General features: G+C 41.7%; 1 protein-coding gene across 16 annotated transcripts in view; it reads right to left on the reverse strand.

Moving 5' to 3' along the window:
* Positions 1 to 8,894: 8,894 nt before the first annotated feature.
* The window catches only part of UBXN2A (UBX domain protein 2A), a 68,137-nt gene continuing 59,966 nt past the window's right edge, over positions 8,895 to 17,065 (reverse strand). For all 16 annotated transcript variants that reach the window (XM_065527679.2, XM_074012254.1, XM_005576449.5 and 13 more), the window contains one exon: positions 8,895 to 10,044. In XM_065527679.2, coding sequence (XP_065383751.1) covers positions 9,846 to 10,044 — 199 coding nt within the window. In that variant the 3' untranslated portion in view covers positions 8,895 to 9,845. The remainder of the gene's footprint in view (positions 10,045 to 17,065) is intronic.

The raw sequence follows: 17,065 nt of genomic DNA on the forward strand, positions 1-17,065 counted from the left end.
ATGGCCAGTAACTAAGTTCTGGCCAGCGAATAAAAGCAGGTGGCACAGACAATATTCCAGAAAAGTCCTTAAAAGGGAAGGCGGGTGACAGCAGGTAGCTAGTCAGACTGGGACAGGGCAGGAGAGGGCCACGCTTCCAGCCAGGAGCCTCAGGCAACCATCAGGCGACAGTCAGGCGGTTGTTATGCTCCCTCTAAAATGATAATTGATCCAGCGGGGCCAGGGAAAGGCCGTCTCCCAAAAGAGAGAGAAAACCTGAAACTGGTGATCAGCTTCTCGGTGAGATCTCATTAGCTGCGCAAGTGGGCTTACACAAATTGCGGAGTTGAACTGACATGTGATCCTCCAAGGACACTGGACTGGTAAGGGAAGAAGGCCTCCAGTGAGCATGGGTACAACTCCAGGAAACGCAGTGTGCACACTCCCCTCCCAAGTACTGGCAGGCCACTGTCCATGCAGACAGGCCCCCCAAGAGAAGAATCAGGGGAGAAGGGATGCAAGACCCCAGAAGTATGCCAATGTATAAGACCTCAGGTCAAAAGGTCAAACTGTGTACTTGTCTTTCAGGTCACCTGCTTGGTCCTCTTCCAAGTGTACTTTCCTTCCTTTCATTTCTGCTGTAGAGCTTTTTAATAAACTTTTACTCCTGCTCTAAAACTTGCCTCAGTCTCTCCTTCTGCCTTATGCCCCTCAGTGGAATTCTTTCTTCTGAGGAGGCAGGAACTGAGGTTGCTGCAGACCCATATAGATTCCTTCCCACTTACATATTTTAGTGCCACGTGACTCAGATACCGTCCACCAGTAACAAGGGCACACATTAACTGAAAATGCATCATAGACCTATAATATAAAACTCCTATGAAAAAACAGGAGAAAGGGCCAGGTACGGTGGCTCACGCCTGTAATCCCAGCTACTTGGGAGGCTGAGGCAAGAGAATTGCTTGAACCTGGGAGACGAAAATTGCAGTGAGCTGAGATCGTGCCACTGCACCTCCAGCCTGGGCGACAGAGGGAGACTCCATCTCAAAAACAAAAACAAAAACCAACCAAACACAAAAAACCCAGGAGCGACTCTTCATCATACTGGGCCAGGCAATCGTTTCTTAGGACGCCAAAAGCACAAGCTGGATGAACTACGAAAGTTTTCAAAACGAAAACCTTTGTGCTGTAAACAATTCCAACAAGTGGGTATAAAGACAACCCACAGAATGGGAGGAAAGGGATTTGTACGGGCATCAACTTTCACAACTTAACAATTAAAAGACAATCCAATTCTCGAATGGGCAAAGAATCTGGATATTTCTCTAAAGATATACAAATGAACAGTAAGCACATGGAAATACAAATCGAAACTACAGTGAGATACCATTTCATATCCACAGGGTGGCCGTAATTAAAATGAGACAAGTACTGGGGAGGATGTGGAGAAATCAGAACCTCTATACGCTGCTAGTGGGAATAGAAACTAGGGATGGTCCTTTGGAAAAGTTTGGCAATCTCTCAAAGTAAAACGTGGAATTACCACATGACCTGCAATTTCAGTCTTAGGTGTATACACCCTTCAGAAATGAAAACATGTTCACATAAAATCTTGAACACGAATGTTCATTAGCAGCATTCATATATATATACACACACACATATATATGTGTATATATATGCCAAAGAGGACACAAGCCAATGTCCATCAGGTTATGAATGAATAAATATAATGTGGTATAGCCATACAATGGACTACTATTGGGCAAGAAAAAGGAATGAAGGACCAATGCATGCTACAACACAGATGAACCTTGATGACAGTATGCTAAATAAAAGCAGCCAGTCACAAAAGATTACAAGTCGTATGATTCCATTTATGTCAAATGTCTAGAATAGGCAAATATAGAGAGACAGAATGTACATTTGTATTTGCCTGGGACTGGGCTAGGGAGTGACTGCTAATGTGTATGGGGTTTTAGAATGGATGAATATTTTCTAAAATTAAATTGTGATGGTTGTACAACCTTATAAATATACTAAAACCCATTGAATTGTATACTTTATTTTTATTTATTTATTTTTTTGAGACAGAGTCTTGTTTTGTTGCCCTGGCTGGAGTGCAGTGGCACGATCTCGGCTCACTGCAACCTCACCTCCCGGGTTCAAGTGATTCTCCTGCTTCATCCTCCCGAGTAGCTGGGAATACAGGCATGTGCCACCACGCCCGGCTAATTTATTTATTTGTAGTAGAGATGGGCTTTCACCATGTTGGCCAGGCTGGTCTTGAACTCCTGATCCTCAGGTGATCCACCTCTGCCTCCCAAAGTGCTGGGATTACAGTGAGCCATTCGCCTTGCCTGAATTGTATACTTTAAATGGGTGAATTGCACAGCATGTAAATCACGTCAATAAAGCTGTTTAAATTTAAAAGGGAAGGAATCTGCTTCTTCCTACTGGCTGAAATACAAATGTGTTGGCTGGTGCCAGTGCAACTACCTTGAGACCCCAAGTTTACAGAGTGATGAGACTGGCAGATCAACAGTACAGCAATCTGATGATTTTATGAGGTTGATCTACCAGCCCTGAACTGCTTCCCTCTGAACTTTTGCATGGGAAATAGAATTTGACCTTGTAAGCAACTATTTTTCTGGATTTTCTGTCATAGCTAAATCTAATCCTAAAGGATACACTACCCAGTTTAGAGCAAGTCATTCCATTTTATGTCTTAATTCCTTAATCTACAAAATGGGTACATTTTGTTTCCCTAATTGCAAATACAAAGAAAGGTTAGATAATGTATGCGCTAAATATTTAATTCCTTGGAAGTTAAACATAAACTAAAGCCAAAGTTTCTTTAGATAATCTACTTCTATAATTTGTGTTTTTTTTTTTCCTTTTTGTGAAGAATAGGATCTTGCTATGTTGCCCAGACTGGTCTCGAACTCGTGAGCTCAAGCTATATTCCTGCCTCTGCCTCCTTAAGTGTTGGGAATTACAGGTGTGAGCCACTGAGCTCAGCTAGGTAACCTACTTTCAAGTACATCCTATTGATATGCATTTTTAATAGGTTTGGAAATACTGCATTCTCAACACTTGTGCTTTGTTGTTTATACTACTGCAATTTTAAGTTTGAAAGGCAGCAGGTGAAAACAATTTTAAAAATTAGAAAATGACCAGGCGTAGTGGCTCACACCTGTAATCCCAGCACTTTGGGAGGCTGAGGCGAGTGGATCACCTGAGGTCAGGAGTTCAAGACCAGCCTGACCAACATGGTGAAATCCCGTCTCTACTAAAAAAATACAAAATTAGCCAGGCGTGGTGGTGGGCTCCTGTAATCCCAGCTACTTGGGAGGCTGAGGGAGGAGAATCACTTGAACCTGGGAGGTGGAGGTTGCAGTGAGCTGAGATCGCGCCATTGCACTCCAGCCTGGGCAACAAGAGTGAAACTCCGTCTCAAAAAAAAAAAAATAACTTTTTTGGACAGCAAAAAATGTAATTATAATAAAAGGCATTTCCCTAACAGTTATTATTCTATTTAAAGTGACGGTAAGTTCATAATGTAATTTTTAATGTAAAAGACAAATAAATTAGATTTCAATAAAGTAGGATTAAAATAAAAAAGGCAGCTGCCTTTTAATTAAAACAAGACTAAAAGCTGATACACTAAAAAATATCTGAAAGGATGCACATCAAAATGTTACTAGTAGTTTTTAATTTCTAAATTTTATTTTTTACTTTTTTCTTTTTCTTTTTTTTGAGACAGAGTCTTGCTCTGTCGCTTAGGCTGGAGTGCAATGGCATGATCTCGGCTCACTGCAACCTCTGCTTCCCAGGTTCAAGTGATTCTTCAGCCTCAGCCTCCCGAGTAGCTGGGATTACAGGCGCCCGCCACCATGCCTGGCTAATTCTTGTATTTTTAGTAGAGACGGGGTTTCACCATGTTAGCCAGGCTGGTCTTGAACTCCTGATCAGCCCACCTCGGCCTCACAAAGTGCTGGGATTACAGGCAAGAGCCACTGCGCCCGGCTTTTTTTTTTTCACTTTTTAAAAGAGACAAGTTCCCCCTGTGTTGTTCAAGCTGGAATGCAGTGACTATTCACAGGTGTAATACCACTACTGATCAGCATTCGTTCTTGCTCCTTTTCCAGTGGGCAACCTGGTGGTCCCCAGTTCCAGTGAGATCACCAAATTGATGCCAAACTTAGTGCAGACACCTGACCGACTGGCAGAGCACACTACACCCCAGAACTTCTGGGCTCAAGCGATCCTGCTGCCTCAGTCTCCCGAGTAGCTGGGACAACAGGCACGCACCACTAGAACTGGCAGTGGTTGTATGTGAAAGGCAGAATAATAGGTGATTTAAGGATCATTTTAGCATATCTGCATATTATAATTTTCTATAATGAATATAAATTATCTGTGCAAAAAATACATTAAAACAAATGACAAAGAGCCAAATATTGGTCTACTGAATAAGCCATTTCCATTTGAAGATTTAGTGCAATGAGCAATTTTTTCATAAAATGGTTTGTACTTAGGAAAAGAAGGAACAAAGGAGTAAACCCTACTAAAGAGTCTTCATGCTAGTTCAGCTCATGACACAAAGAATAGTTGAAAAATTAAACACGCCATTGAGTTAGTATTCAAAAATATCACATCTTTACATTTCTGAGTATTAAATGAAAGTAATGTTGGTTAAAGCAAAGGCACCTAATAAATGTTTGATTATCAAACTGAATGACTCTGCCAAATAAAATGACAAGTGTATTTGCATATAACTATTTTATAACAAGGGTAAATGATTTCACAGATCCTTTTAATGAACAGTATTTCATTCTTAACAGTTCTTTAACTGTCAGCAAAAGATTGCTCTCAAAATACTTTAAGGCACTGAAATAGATGCACACATATTATCAACATGCTGAAATGTCATGAAAAATTATACTGAGAGAAGTATATAAAATAAGATTATTTTTTAAACGGAAAAAAATGCATAGTAATTAACCAATAAACCGGAATCTGTAACATTAGATATGTATTTCTTTTTTCTTTTTTTTTGCGACGAGTCTCGCTCTGTTGCCCAGGCTGGAGTGCAGTGGCGCGATCTCGGCTCACTGCACCCTCTGCCTCCGGCGCTCAAGTGATTCTCCTGCCTCAGCCTCCTGAGTAGCTGGGACTACAGGCACGCACCACTACGCCCAGCTGATTTTTGTATTTTTAGTAGAGACAGGGTTTCACCATGTTGACCAGGATGGTCTCGATCTCTTGACCTCGTGATCCATCCACTTCGGCCTCCCAAAGGGCTGGGATTGCAGGCATGAGCCACCGTGCCTGGCCTAGATATGTATTTCTATATATCATCCCTAACTATTTTTTTCAAGAAACTGAAGACAGTTTTGAAACAATTGCTTAGGTCAAATTGTATTCCACATCTAAGATGATTATTTTCAAGTTTTCCTTCCCTTAGCAAATTCAGTTTGTTTTCCAAAGTCAATCTCTTTTGATAATTCTACATATTTAACTAACAACTTTACAACTTTTAAATTGTCAGGTAAAAAGCTTTACTGGATGATTCTCATTGTAGAGAACCTTTGAGAATATTATTCACATTAATGAACGTTTCACAGTTAGAATAATGAAGGTTATTGCTGACAACAGGCCTTTCTCCACAGGACCCTTACTGGGATGTATTCTACAGGTAATACAATAGAACCTCCTGTGTATCTTCTGGTTAAATAATTATAAACCGGAAAATCTACCAAAGAGGCTTTTCTATTGGTACACAAGAAACATTCTCAATGAGAGACCCCTACATGGAGAATCATATGTTGACCATAATTATGCAAATAAAAATGCTACATGATAGGCCTATATGAAACATTTTCTTAGATTCCTGAACATGTATTAACAATCATCGTGTTATTTTCTATATCAGAAAGATAAGTTCATTGATTTTTACCATTGCCTCATTTTTTTAATTTTTAATTTTTGGTAAGAATATTATTTTTGTTTCACTACAGAGAGGCTCTAACATTGCTGTGTAAACATTACCAACAATAAATATTTATTTTCTATTATGTACCTATTCATTTCTAAGAGTAACGGACAAAAGGAAAAGGCTCTCCTTTGTCCTCCCCTCTTTTCCTAATAAAAAGACAGCCTTCTGCCCTAAGGCAGGCTGGGAGCTAGGAAAAGCAGCATTCTCACAATAGACTGCAATCAGAAGATAGATTTTATGTCAGGTCATTTAGTTACATAGATATTTCCCTGTTGCTATTCCTGAGTCCTTAGTAAAAACCTTAATTAAATGTTCCAGCCTTGTCTTGGCTGTGCTACAGGAGGTAAAGCACAAGTTTATGTCATGATTGGTTCAGCGACAAAAGGTAACAGACTCTTTCCAAGAGCAAACTGGGTGACAAGGATAAACTTAGTGGTCTAGCAGATCTGTTTCAGTGGAGTCTTCCACTGTCCCTGGTGAAAGCAGGCAGGTTTTATTTTCTCAGGGTAAAAGCTTACAACAGAATTTCCTGAAGAAAGGTACTTCTACCTCATACTTAAGAATCACGTAAGATTAAAAATGCAGAGATCTGAGACCCATCACAGACACAATGAATCAGAATCCTTGTGGTAGGTGGCAGGAATAGCATTTTTGAAAAGCTGCCCCAAATGATTCTGAAACTAAGGCTTGAGAATCATTGTGAACCATCACTTTATATAGATTGGTTCTCAAAGTGTGCCTGAGGGATCCCTGGAGGTTCCCGAGACCCATTCAGGGCACTGTGAAGTCAAAATGTTTTTCATAATCATACTAAGGCGTTATTTGCTCCTTTTCACTCTTTCACAAGTGTACAGTGGTTTTTTCCAGAGTCTACATGATATGTGACTGCATAACAGACTGAATGTAGAAGACATGAGAACCCATCTATCTTCTTTATGACAGAAAGTAATTCCCCAAAAAAAGCCGGCCGCTTTTCCCACTAAATTGTTTCATGTTTTATAAGTTATTATTGGCTGGGCACAATGGCTCATGCCTATAATCCTAGCATTTTGGGAGGCCGAGGCGGGTGGATCACCTGAGGTTAGGAGTTAAGAGGCCAGCCAGGCCAAATGGCGAAACCCCATCTCTACTAAAAATACAAAAATTAGCCAGGCGTGGTAGCGGGTGCCTATAATCCCAGCTACTCGGGAGGCAGAAGAATCGCTTGAACCTGGGGGGCGCAAGTTGCAGTGAGCCGAGATTGCACCATGGCACTCCAGCCTGGGTGAAAGGGCAAAACTCTATCTCAAAAAAAAAAAAAAAAAAAATTATTATGGCAGGGTTTTACTCTATTGCCTAAGCTAGAGTGCAGTGGCACAATCTCGGCTCACTACAACCCCTGCCTCCTGAGTTCAAGCAATTCTCCTCCCTCAGCCTCCCTAGTAGCTAAGATTACAGGCGCATGCCACCACGCCCAGCTAATTTTTGTATTTTTAGTACAGATATGGTTTTACCACATTGACTGGGCTGGTCTCGAACTCCTGACGTCAGGTGATCTGCCTGCTTTAGTCTCCCAAAGTGCTGGGATTACAGGTGTGAGCCACCACATCGGACTAATTTTTGTAATTTTTATAGATGGGGTTTTACCTTATTGCCCAGGCTGGTCTCAAACTCCTGGGCTCAAGTGATCCACCTGTCTTGGCCTCCCAAAGTGCTGGGATTACAGGTGTGAGCCACCACGTCCAGCCAGAAGTTATTATTTTTAAATGAATTTTTTTTTTTTTTTGAGACAGAGTCTCGCTCTGTTGCCAGGCTGGAGTGCAGTGGTGCAATCTCGGCTCACTGAAACCTCTGCCTCCTGGGTTCAAGTGATTCTCCTGCCTCAGCCTCCCATGTAGTTGGGATTACAGGCACACGCCACCACACCCAGCTATTTTTTTTTTGTATTTTTAGTAGAGATGCGGTTTCATCACGTTGGACAGGATGGTTTCGATCACCTGATCTTGTGATCCACTCGCCTCAACCTCCCAAAGTGCTGGGATTACAGGCGTGAGCCACTGTGCCCAGCCCATAAATAACTATTTTAAGCATTTAATATTTAATATGGTAATATATACAGCTCACATAAACAAATGGTCTTGAGATAAAAATGTTTGAGAATTGCTGCTTCATGGCATGCATCTCGCACCCTATGAACATTACTGCTGCTATGGACCACTTAGTTCCTTGGCACACTCAATGCATACTTCATTTTGAATCTGATTCAACAGATCATTTGCAAAAAAAAAATGTTAAACTTATTTTCAGGTATGGGGATTTAATCTGACAGTGAAAAATTGAGGTCTAACTGGATTTAGTTAAAAGTCTAAGATATAAAGCATGTTTTTCTTCGTGATATCAAATTGAAATAATCTTTAAATGTATTCACAAGTTGACTGTGATGTATGAAACAGAAAACCAGCTGGGCACAGTGGCTCACACCTGTAATCCCAGCACTTTGGGAGGCCTAGGCGGGAAGATCACCTGAGGTCAGGAGTTCGAGACCAGCCTGACCAACATGGTGAAACCCTGTGTCTACTAAAAATACAAAATTAGCCAAGCATGGTGACATATGCCTGTAATCCCAGCTACTTGGGAGGCTGAGGGAGGACAATCGCTTGAACCCAGGAGGCGGAGGTTGTGGTGAGCCGAGATTGCACCACTGCACTCCAGCCTGGGCAATAAGAGCGAAACTCCGTCTCAAACAAACAAACAAACAAACAAACAAACAAAGAAACAGAAAACCATATTTTATGTGATGCATTTAAAAAATATTAGTAATGTGACACATATAGGCATTAGATTCTGAGTGGTGGCAAATGAATGGCTAATCCCAAATGTTAGCCAAAAACAAATCTGTAATTTTTGAAAGAAAATAAAATGGAAAGGGAATAGGTTTTCTAGAAAGAATTTTCTTTTATTACATTTTTAGAAAGTGTAGAAATGTGAGTAGGCAGATTAACCTTGACACTATACTAAGCTACACAATTTTATTTTTATTTTTTAAATTAAAAAAATATATAGACAGGGGTCTCACTCTGGTGACCATTCTGATTTTAAACTCCTGGCTTCAAGTGATCCTCCCAACTCAGTCTCCCAAAGTGTTGGGATTACATGCATGAGCCATTGCGCCCGGCCACAATTTTATTTTATTTTATTTTATTTATTTTTGAGAGGGGGTCTTGCTCTGTCGCCAGGCTGGAGTGCAGTTGCTCAATCTCAGCTCACTGCAACCTACACCTCCTGAGTTCAAGCGATTCTCCTGCCTCAGCCTCCCAAGTAGCTGGGACTACAGATGTGCACCACTACGCCCAGGTAATTTTTGTATTTTTAGTAGAGATGGGGTTTCACCATGTTGGCCAGGATGGTCTCAATCTCTTGACCTTGTGATCTGCCTGTCTTGGCCTCCCAAAGTGCTGGGATTACAGGTGTGAGCCACCGCGCCCGGTCGTATTTAGCTCTTTAAAAACTCTGAGGCAGCTAACATTTAAATAAATCCCTGCTGTCCAGGAATGATGTTTGAACGAATATTGTGAACACATTCGCTAATTTATACCATATTAAGATTCTAAATAATACAGCTATTTAATATATATTGATAACTGGTATTTGAAAATAAGTCTATTTTTCTGAGTAGCCTTTTGGAGAAAGTGCACTGAATATAGTTTCCAGTCGTATGCTACTTTCTTAACTTGTACTTATCTAAACATCTTCTCGTTAGGAGAGAGTTCAACAGTACTCAAACCAAAAGTCCAGTGAGTCTGACTTCTCCAGTCCCCACTTTTGGTTTGCATGTCCACTTACAACCATCATTTCTTTGCAAAGTTTCCACTTAGTCTATCAAAAATCAGTGCTCTGAAAGTTCTCTAAAAGGTGCAGCAGTTTTTTGGAGTCTCTGAATGATGACGGCATTCTGTAAATCTGCTTCTTCCAGTGTGAGTGTCTCATCTAGCAACCTGAGGACAGGAAGAGCTGTTGCCAGGGAAAACGGAGGACTTCTTTGAGATCCTTGGTATTTTTCAATGAAGTCTTTGATATGGCTTACTCTGTAAAACAGCAAAAACTATTAATATAATTTTATGGGCCGGGCGCGGTGGCTCAAGCCTGTAATCCCAGCACTTTGGGAGGCCGAGACGGGCGGATCACGAGGTCAGGAGATCGAGACCATCCTGGCTAACACGGTGAAACCCCGTCTCTACTAAAAAATACAAAAAACTAGCCGGGCGAAGTGGTGGGTGCCTGTAGTCCCAGCTACTTGGGAGGCTGAGGCAGGAGAATGGCGTGAACCCGGGAGGCGGAGCTTGCAGTGAGCTGAGATCCGGCCACTGCACTCCAGCCTGGGCGACAGAGCATGACTCCGTCTCAAAAAAAAAAAAAAAAAAAAAAAAAAAATAATATAATTTTATGAAAATTTGAATTAGCTAATTTATAGTAATAACAACTGGTAAAAGTATCTGGATATGTTATTATTGTTATTTTTAGAGATAGTGTCTTGCTTTGTCATCCAGGATGGAATGCAGTGGTGCCATCATAACTCCTGGGCTCAACTGATCCTCCTGCCTCAGCCTCCCAAAGTGCTGAGATCATAGGCATGAGCCACAACACCCAGACTCTGGATATGTTAATACAGAGAATAACTGAATTGTGATATAACTGATTATTTGGACTATCTTTTAAAGTCTGACTCCCAGAAATTTGATGACAATAAGGAATTACTACTGTTAATTATCTTAGGTAAGACAAAGGAATTATGGCTATGTTTTAGAGAGGCTGTCACAATTGTAACATGATGGTCATGTAGCCATGGATTATAGAACGCATCCTCATTTCACAGATGCTAAAATGTGAAAAAATATGCAACTTACAATTAATGAAATATGCATATTACGTAAGAAATAATTCTCTCATTCAATCAATTCACTAAAATTCACTACGTGCCACTTTACTAAACCTGAAAGGGCTACCAAAAAAGTCTAAGACCCAGTCCTGTGTATTCATTTGGGTACCAAAAATTGGATAACCAAAGGTTAAAGCTTATGTCAAAGAACATAAACATAAAAAGCAAGAAAACAAAGGTTAAAAGAACTAGGGAAAGATTTCTGGAGGTGGAAGGATTGGAGTGTGGACTTAAAAGACAGGTCCAGCTGCTCAGGAGGCTGAGGTGGGAGACGAACATTGAGCCTGGGAGACGAAGGTGCAGTGAGCTGAGATCATGTCACCTTTCATCTAGCTGGGCGTGTTGGCACACACCTGTAGTCCCAGCTACTCAGGAGGCTGAGGCAGGAGAATCGCTTGAACCTGGGAGGCAGAGACTGCAGTGAGCTGAGATCTCTCCACTGCACTCCAGCCTGGGGACAGAGCGAGACTCCATCTCATAAAACAAAACAAAACAAAAACACCAAAAATTAGCCAGGCGTGGTGGCGGGTGCCTATAATCCCAACTACTTGGGAGGCTGAGGCACGAGAATCACTTGAACCCAGAGCCGAGATCATGCCACTACACTCCAGCCTAGGCAACAGAGAGAGACTGTCTCAAAGAAAACAAACAAATAAAACAAAATAAAACAAAAACAAAGGAGGCCGGGCGCTGTGGCTCATGCCTGTAATCCTAGCACTTTGGGAGGTCAAGGTGGGCGGATCACCTGAGGTCAGCAGTTCCAGATCAGACTGGCAAACATGGCCAAACCCTTTCTCTACTAAAAATATAAAAAAATTAGCCAGGTGTGGTGGTAGGTGCCTGTGATCCCAGCTACTTGGGAGCCTGGGGCAGGGAGAATGGTGTGAACCTGGGAGGCGGAGCTTGTAGTGAGCCAAGATGGCACCACTGCACTCCAGCCTGGGCAACAGAGCGAGACTCTGTCTCAAAAAAAAACCAAACCATATATATATATATAAATACACACATACATGTATGTATATATGTATGTGTGTGTGTGTGTGCGTGTGTGTATAAAATAAAATATAAAATTGCATGCATTTCTTTTGTTAATCTGTCTTTTGTTAAAGGGGTCTCAGCCATGAATCTAGGCAATGGCTGAAGAAAATCTTTTCTCCCCAACAAGGTCAATTAATCAGAAAAACACAATTTCATCTCTGCTGGACCTAATTATATAACTTTAAAATATATAAAGCAAACGTTAACAGAAGTACATAAGAAATAGACAAATCCATACATAATCAAAGTTGGAGATTTTAGCACAATTCTCTTGGTAACTAATAAAATAAGCAGTAAAAACGAAAGAAAAACACAATTTTTTAAATGATTGAGTCCGAAAGCCACCAAGCCATCAGTAGGACAGAACACGGAAGACATGTGTTTCAGAAATGCTGGGGGTTGTGGTGGCCATATAAGAGCTGTCTAGTGCAGGGTGTCAGAGTCCAAGTAGGGTGAGGAAAATATCCAAGCTGGTGGGTAGGAGAAGAAGGGTCATGGCTTAGTAGCTTTTAAGGACAGTTTTGCTTTTTTCAACTTGACATGAATGGAATCATAGTGTATGTGTTCTATAGCTTTTTAATCTCCACATTATGTTTTTGGGACTCATTCATGTTGATGGGTGCAGCCATAGCAAATACTTTTTTTCCTTCTGAGATGGAGTCTTGCTCTATCACCCAGACTGGAGTGCAGTGGTGTAATCTCAGCTCACTGCAACCTCCACCTCCTGGGTTCAAGCCATTTTCCTGCTTCAGCCTCCCAAGTAGCTGGGATTACAGGAGTGGGCCACCACATTCAGCTAATTTTTGTATTTTTTGTAGAGACGGAGTTTCACCATGTTGGCCAGGCTGGTCTTGAACTCCTGACCTCAAGTGATCTGCCCACCTCGGCCTCCCAAAGTGCTGGGATTTCAGGCCTGAACCACCGCGCCCAGCTGCAAATATTTTTTGATTACTGTCTTCCATTACATGAAAATAATTATTCAGTCTATCTTTATTGGTAACAGTGCAAGTTTACATGGCTGTATCAGTCAGCCATTGCCCAGTAAAAATCAAAACAGAGCAGGTTGTCCCAAGCAGAGTAAAAAAGCATTCATATGGAAGAGCAGTTGACTGCAGTGTGTCAGATCCAGACAGTGGTGAGGAGAGCATCTGAGGAGAGGCAGCCCAGAGTGTCAGTCTACCAAGGGGAGGAGGTCATTGGCATGGAGTCCTGAAGTCATGCAGTGTGAGAAGGCATTCCAATGAAGGGGGGCCCTGGGGTGATGATGTGTCAGAGAGTCTAGTAGGAAGAGGAGGGAATCCATATTGGAATTCAACAAGGAGAGTCAAAGCCCAAGCAGGGTGACGAGGGCTTACATGTGGGGTAGGAGGCAGCAGTGGAAAAAGGACATTGGTCACATATAGGAAAACTGATTAAATACATAAATATGTTAACTATAACTGGAGCCAGGCCTTGCACTGTAGAAGTTAGTTACAAATATGGAAAGGAGAAAATTAGAACAAACCTTATGGTTTTTTTTTTTTTGAGACAAGGTCTGGTTCTGTTGCCTAGGCTGGAGTACAGTAGTGCAATCACAGCTCCCAAAGTGCTTGACCTCCCCAGGGCACAGGTGATCCTCCTACTTCAGTCTCCTGAGTACCTGAGACCACAGGTGAGTGCCACCACATCTGGCTACTTTTTGTGTTTTTTGTAGAGATAGAGTTTCACTATGTCGCCAAGACTGGTTTTGAACTCCTAGGCGCAAGTGGTCTGTCTGCCTAGGCCTCCCAAAGTGCTGGGATTACAGGTATAAGCCACCATGCCTGGCCCTACCAGACTAAAATTGGAGGTATCTACGTGGACTCATGGTTTTTGATATATAAAAATACAGAAATAAGGCCGGGTGTGGTGGCTCATGCCTGTAATCCTAGCACTTCGGGAGGCCGAGGCAGGTGGATCGCTTGAGTCCAGGAGTTCGAGACTAGCCTGGGCAAGAGGGTGAAACCCCATCACTACTAAAAGTACAAAAACTAAGGAGGATCACCTGAGTCTGGGGAGGTGGAGGCTGCAGTGATCTCTAATTGTATCACTGCACTCCAACCTGGGTGACAGAGTGAGACCCTGTCTCAAAAAAAAAAAAACCAGGAATAAATACAGATACAAACATAAGTGCATATATATACATATATATACACACACACATACACGTATGTGTATGTATAGGTTTTTTTGTGTGTGTCTTTGTTGATTTTGCTATCAGGGTAATGCTGGCCTCACAGAATGAGTTTGGAAGTATCCCCTCTTCAATTTTTGAAATAGTTTTCTTTTTTGCATGTGTGTGTGTGTGTGTGTGTGCACGCGCTCACACACACACACACAATTCTTTCCACACCGAGGGCCTGGAAGCAGTGGTATCCCAATAAGTGTATCTAGTACTACCCAGATCCTAGATTGTCAATATCACTGTCCACTAAAAAGAACAAGGGATTCCTGGAAAAGCATAGAATGAACTTGAAAAAAAATTTTGTGCTGAAAACAAGGAAATGTTCAAGAATTATGGGAGCATTTCAAAATAACACAGGAACCAGTTTAAAGGAGGTCTCACAAACTACCTGAGACAATGTGCATATCAAAATAAATAATGATGGTAAGAGTTCATAAACTGTTGAATAAAATAGGAAACTATGAGTAGATATAGATATAAATCAATCAATCAATCAATCGATCTGAGGTCTTGTGAGGAACATAAGTATCCTATTTCAAAGTCCTTCCCCACAAAATACAGATTAATTACAAAGGGAAAATGAATAACTTTACAGTAAAGAACTCTGGTAGAGACCACTTTAATCAAGTGTCAAATTTAACATCATCATAATGGGACAAATGTAAATGATGCCACCTGTTGGAATACAATGAGACGTACAAAGCATTAGTTCTGTCACACCCTGCCAAAATTAGTGACCTAAATATAAGGAAGCATCAAACAAGATAAATTGGCTTGTAATACTTTAAAAAGTCAAGGTTGGCCGGGCGCGGTGGCTCAAGCCTGTAATCCCAGCACTTTGGGAGGCCGAGACGGGTGGATCACGAGGTCAGGAGATCGAGACCATCCTGGCTAATACGGTGAAACCCCATCTCTACTAAAAAATACAAAAAACTAGCCAGGCGTGGTGGCGGGCGCCTGTGGTCCCAGCTACTTGTGAGGCTGAGGCAGCAGAATGGCGTGAACTCGGGAGGCAGAGCTTGCAGTGAGCTGAGATCCGGCCACTGCACTCCAGCCTGGGCGACAGAGCGAGACTCCATCTCAAAAAAAAAAAAAAAAGTCAAGGTTATAAAAATCAAAGGAAGACAAGGAACTATTTCAAACTGACATATCACAACTAAGTGCAATGTGTAATTCTGAATGGCCTTTTGCTATAAAGGAAGTTATTAGATAAAATGGAAGATCTTGAATTAGGGTCTATTAGTCGACACAAGCATATTAAGGTTAAGTTTCCTGATTTAAATGGCTGTATTGTGGTTATGTGGGAGAAGGTCCTTGTTTATAGATAATCTACACCTAAGTATTTCAAGTGATGGGTCATCAGACTGGCACTAATTCTTGAATGCTTAGGGAGAAAAGTTGCTTTATTTTTTTGAGATGGAGCCTAACCTCTGCCTCCCAGGTTCAAGTGATTCTCCTGCCTTAGCCTTCTGAAGAGCTGGGATTACAGACATGTGCCACCACAGCTGGCTAATTTTTGTCTTTTTAGTAGAGAAGGGGTTTTGCCATTTTGGTCAGGCTGGTCTCAAACTCCTGACCTTGTGATCTGCCTGCCTCGGCCTCCTAAAATGCTGGGATTACAGGCAGGAGTCACTGAGCCCAGTCAAGAAAAGTTCTTTATATTGTTCTTGAACCTTTTCTGTGATTTTTTATTTATTATTATTATTTTTTTTGAGATGGCTCGCTCTGTCACCCAGGCTGGAGTGCAATGGCGTGATCTTGGCTCACTGCAAGCTCCGCCTCCCAGGTTCATGCCATTCTCCTGTCTCAGCCTCCCGAGTAGCTGGGACTACAGGCGGCCGCTACCATGCCTGGCTAATTTTTTGTACTTTCAGTAGAGACAGGGTTTCACTGTGCTAGCCAGGATGGTCTCGATCTCCTAACCCCGTGATCCGCCCATCTCAGCCTCCCAAAGTGCTGGGATTATAGGCGTGACCACCTTTTCTGTAAGTTTTTGCTGGTTTGAAATTTGGAGTAATTATTTGAAAATAAGAAAAACAATTTAGTATATTTTAGGAATACGTATATACTAGGTAAAGCTATAAATAAAAGCAGCAAATTATCAACACAAATTTAGGACAGTGGTTATTTCTCTCTTCCCCAGAAGAAAAGAGACATGATCACAGAAAGACACATAAGGTATACTGATAAGAATCTATGTTCTGAGGTAGGTGGTACATATGTATTTTATTCTTATTCTTTTAAGTTTCTCTGTATATTTATCTGTGCTACATTTCCTGAAAAATAAATAATTCTTACAAAAGGAAAAACGACATATGCTATATATGGTATGTTTCTATTTTTAATTAAAACAAAACAAACTTTTTTTTTTCTTCCTTTTGAGACAGGGTCTTGCTCTGTCACCCAGGCTGGAGTACAGTGGTGAGATCATGACTCATTGCAGCCTCAACCTCCTGGGCTCAGGTGATTCTGCCATCTCAGCCTCCTGAATAGTCCCTAGCCTCCCAAATTGCTGGGACTACAAGCAGGAGCCACGACACCCAGCCAAAAAAAGCTTTTAAGAAGGCTGGGCATGGTGGCTCATGCTTGTAATCCCAGCACTTTGGGAGGCTGAGGTGGGCAGATCACCTGAGGTCAGGAGTTTGAGACCAGCTTGGGCAACATGGTGAAACCCTATCTCTACTAAAAATACAAAAATTAGCCAGGCATGGTGGCACATGCCTGTAATCCCAGCTACTCAGGAGGCTGAGGCAGGATAATCACTTGAACTCGGGGGATGGAGGTTGCAGTGAGCCGAGATCGTGCCACTGCACTCCAGCCTGGGTGGCAGAACACTCTGTCTCAAAAAAAAAAAAAAAGCTTTTAAGAAGAAATAAAAGACTGCATCAAACTGATGATAATGATTATCTCTGAGCAGTGGAATTCATAT

Source organism: Macaca fascicularis, chromosome 13, assembly GCF_037993035.2.
Source record: "Macaca fascicularis isolate 582-1 chromosome 13, T2T-MFA8v1.1".
NCBI lineage: Eukaryota > Metazoa > Chordata > Mammalia > Primates > Cercopithecidae > Macaca > Macaca fascicularis.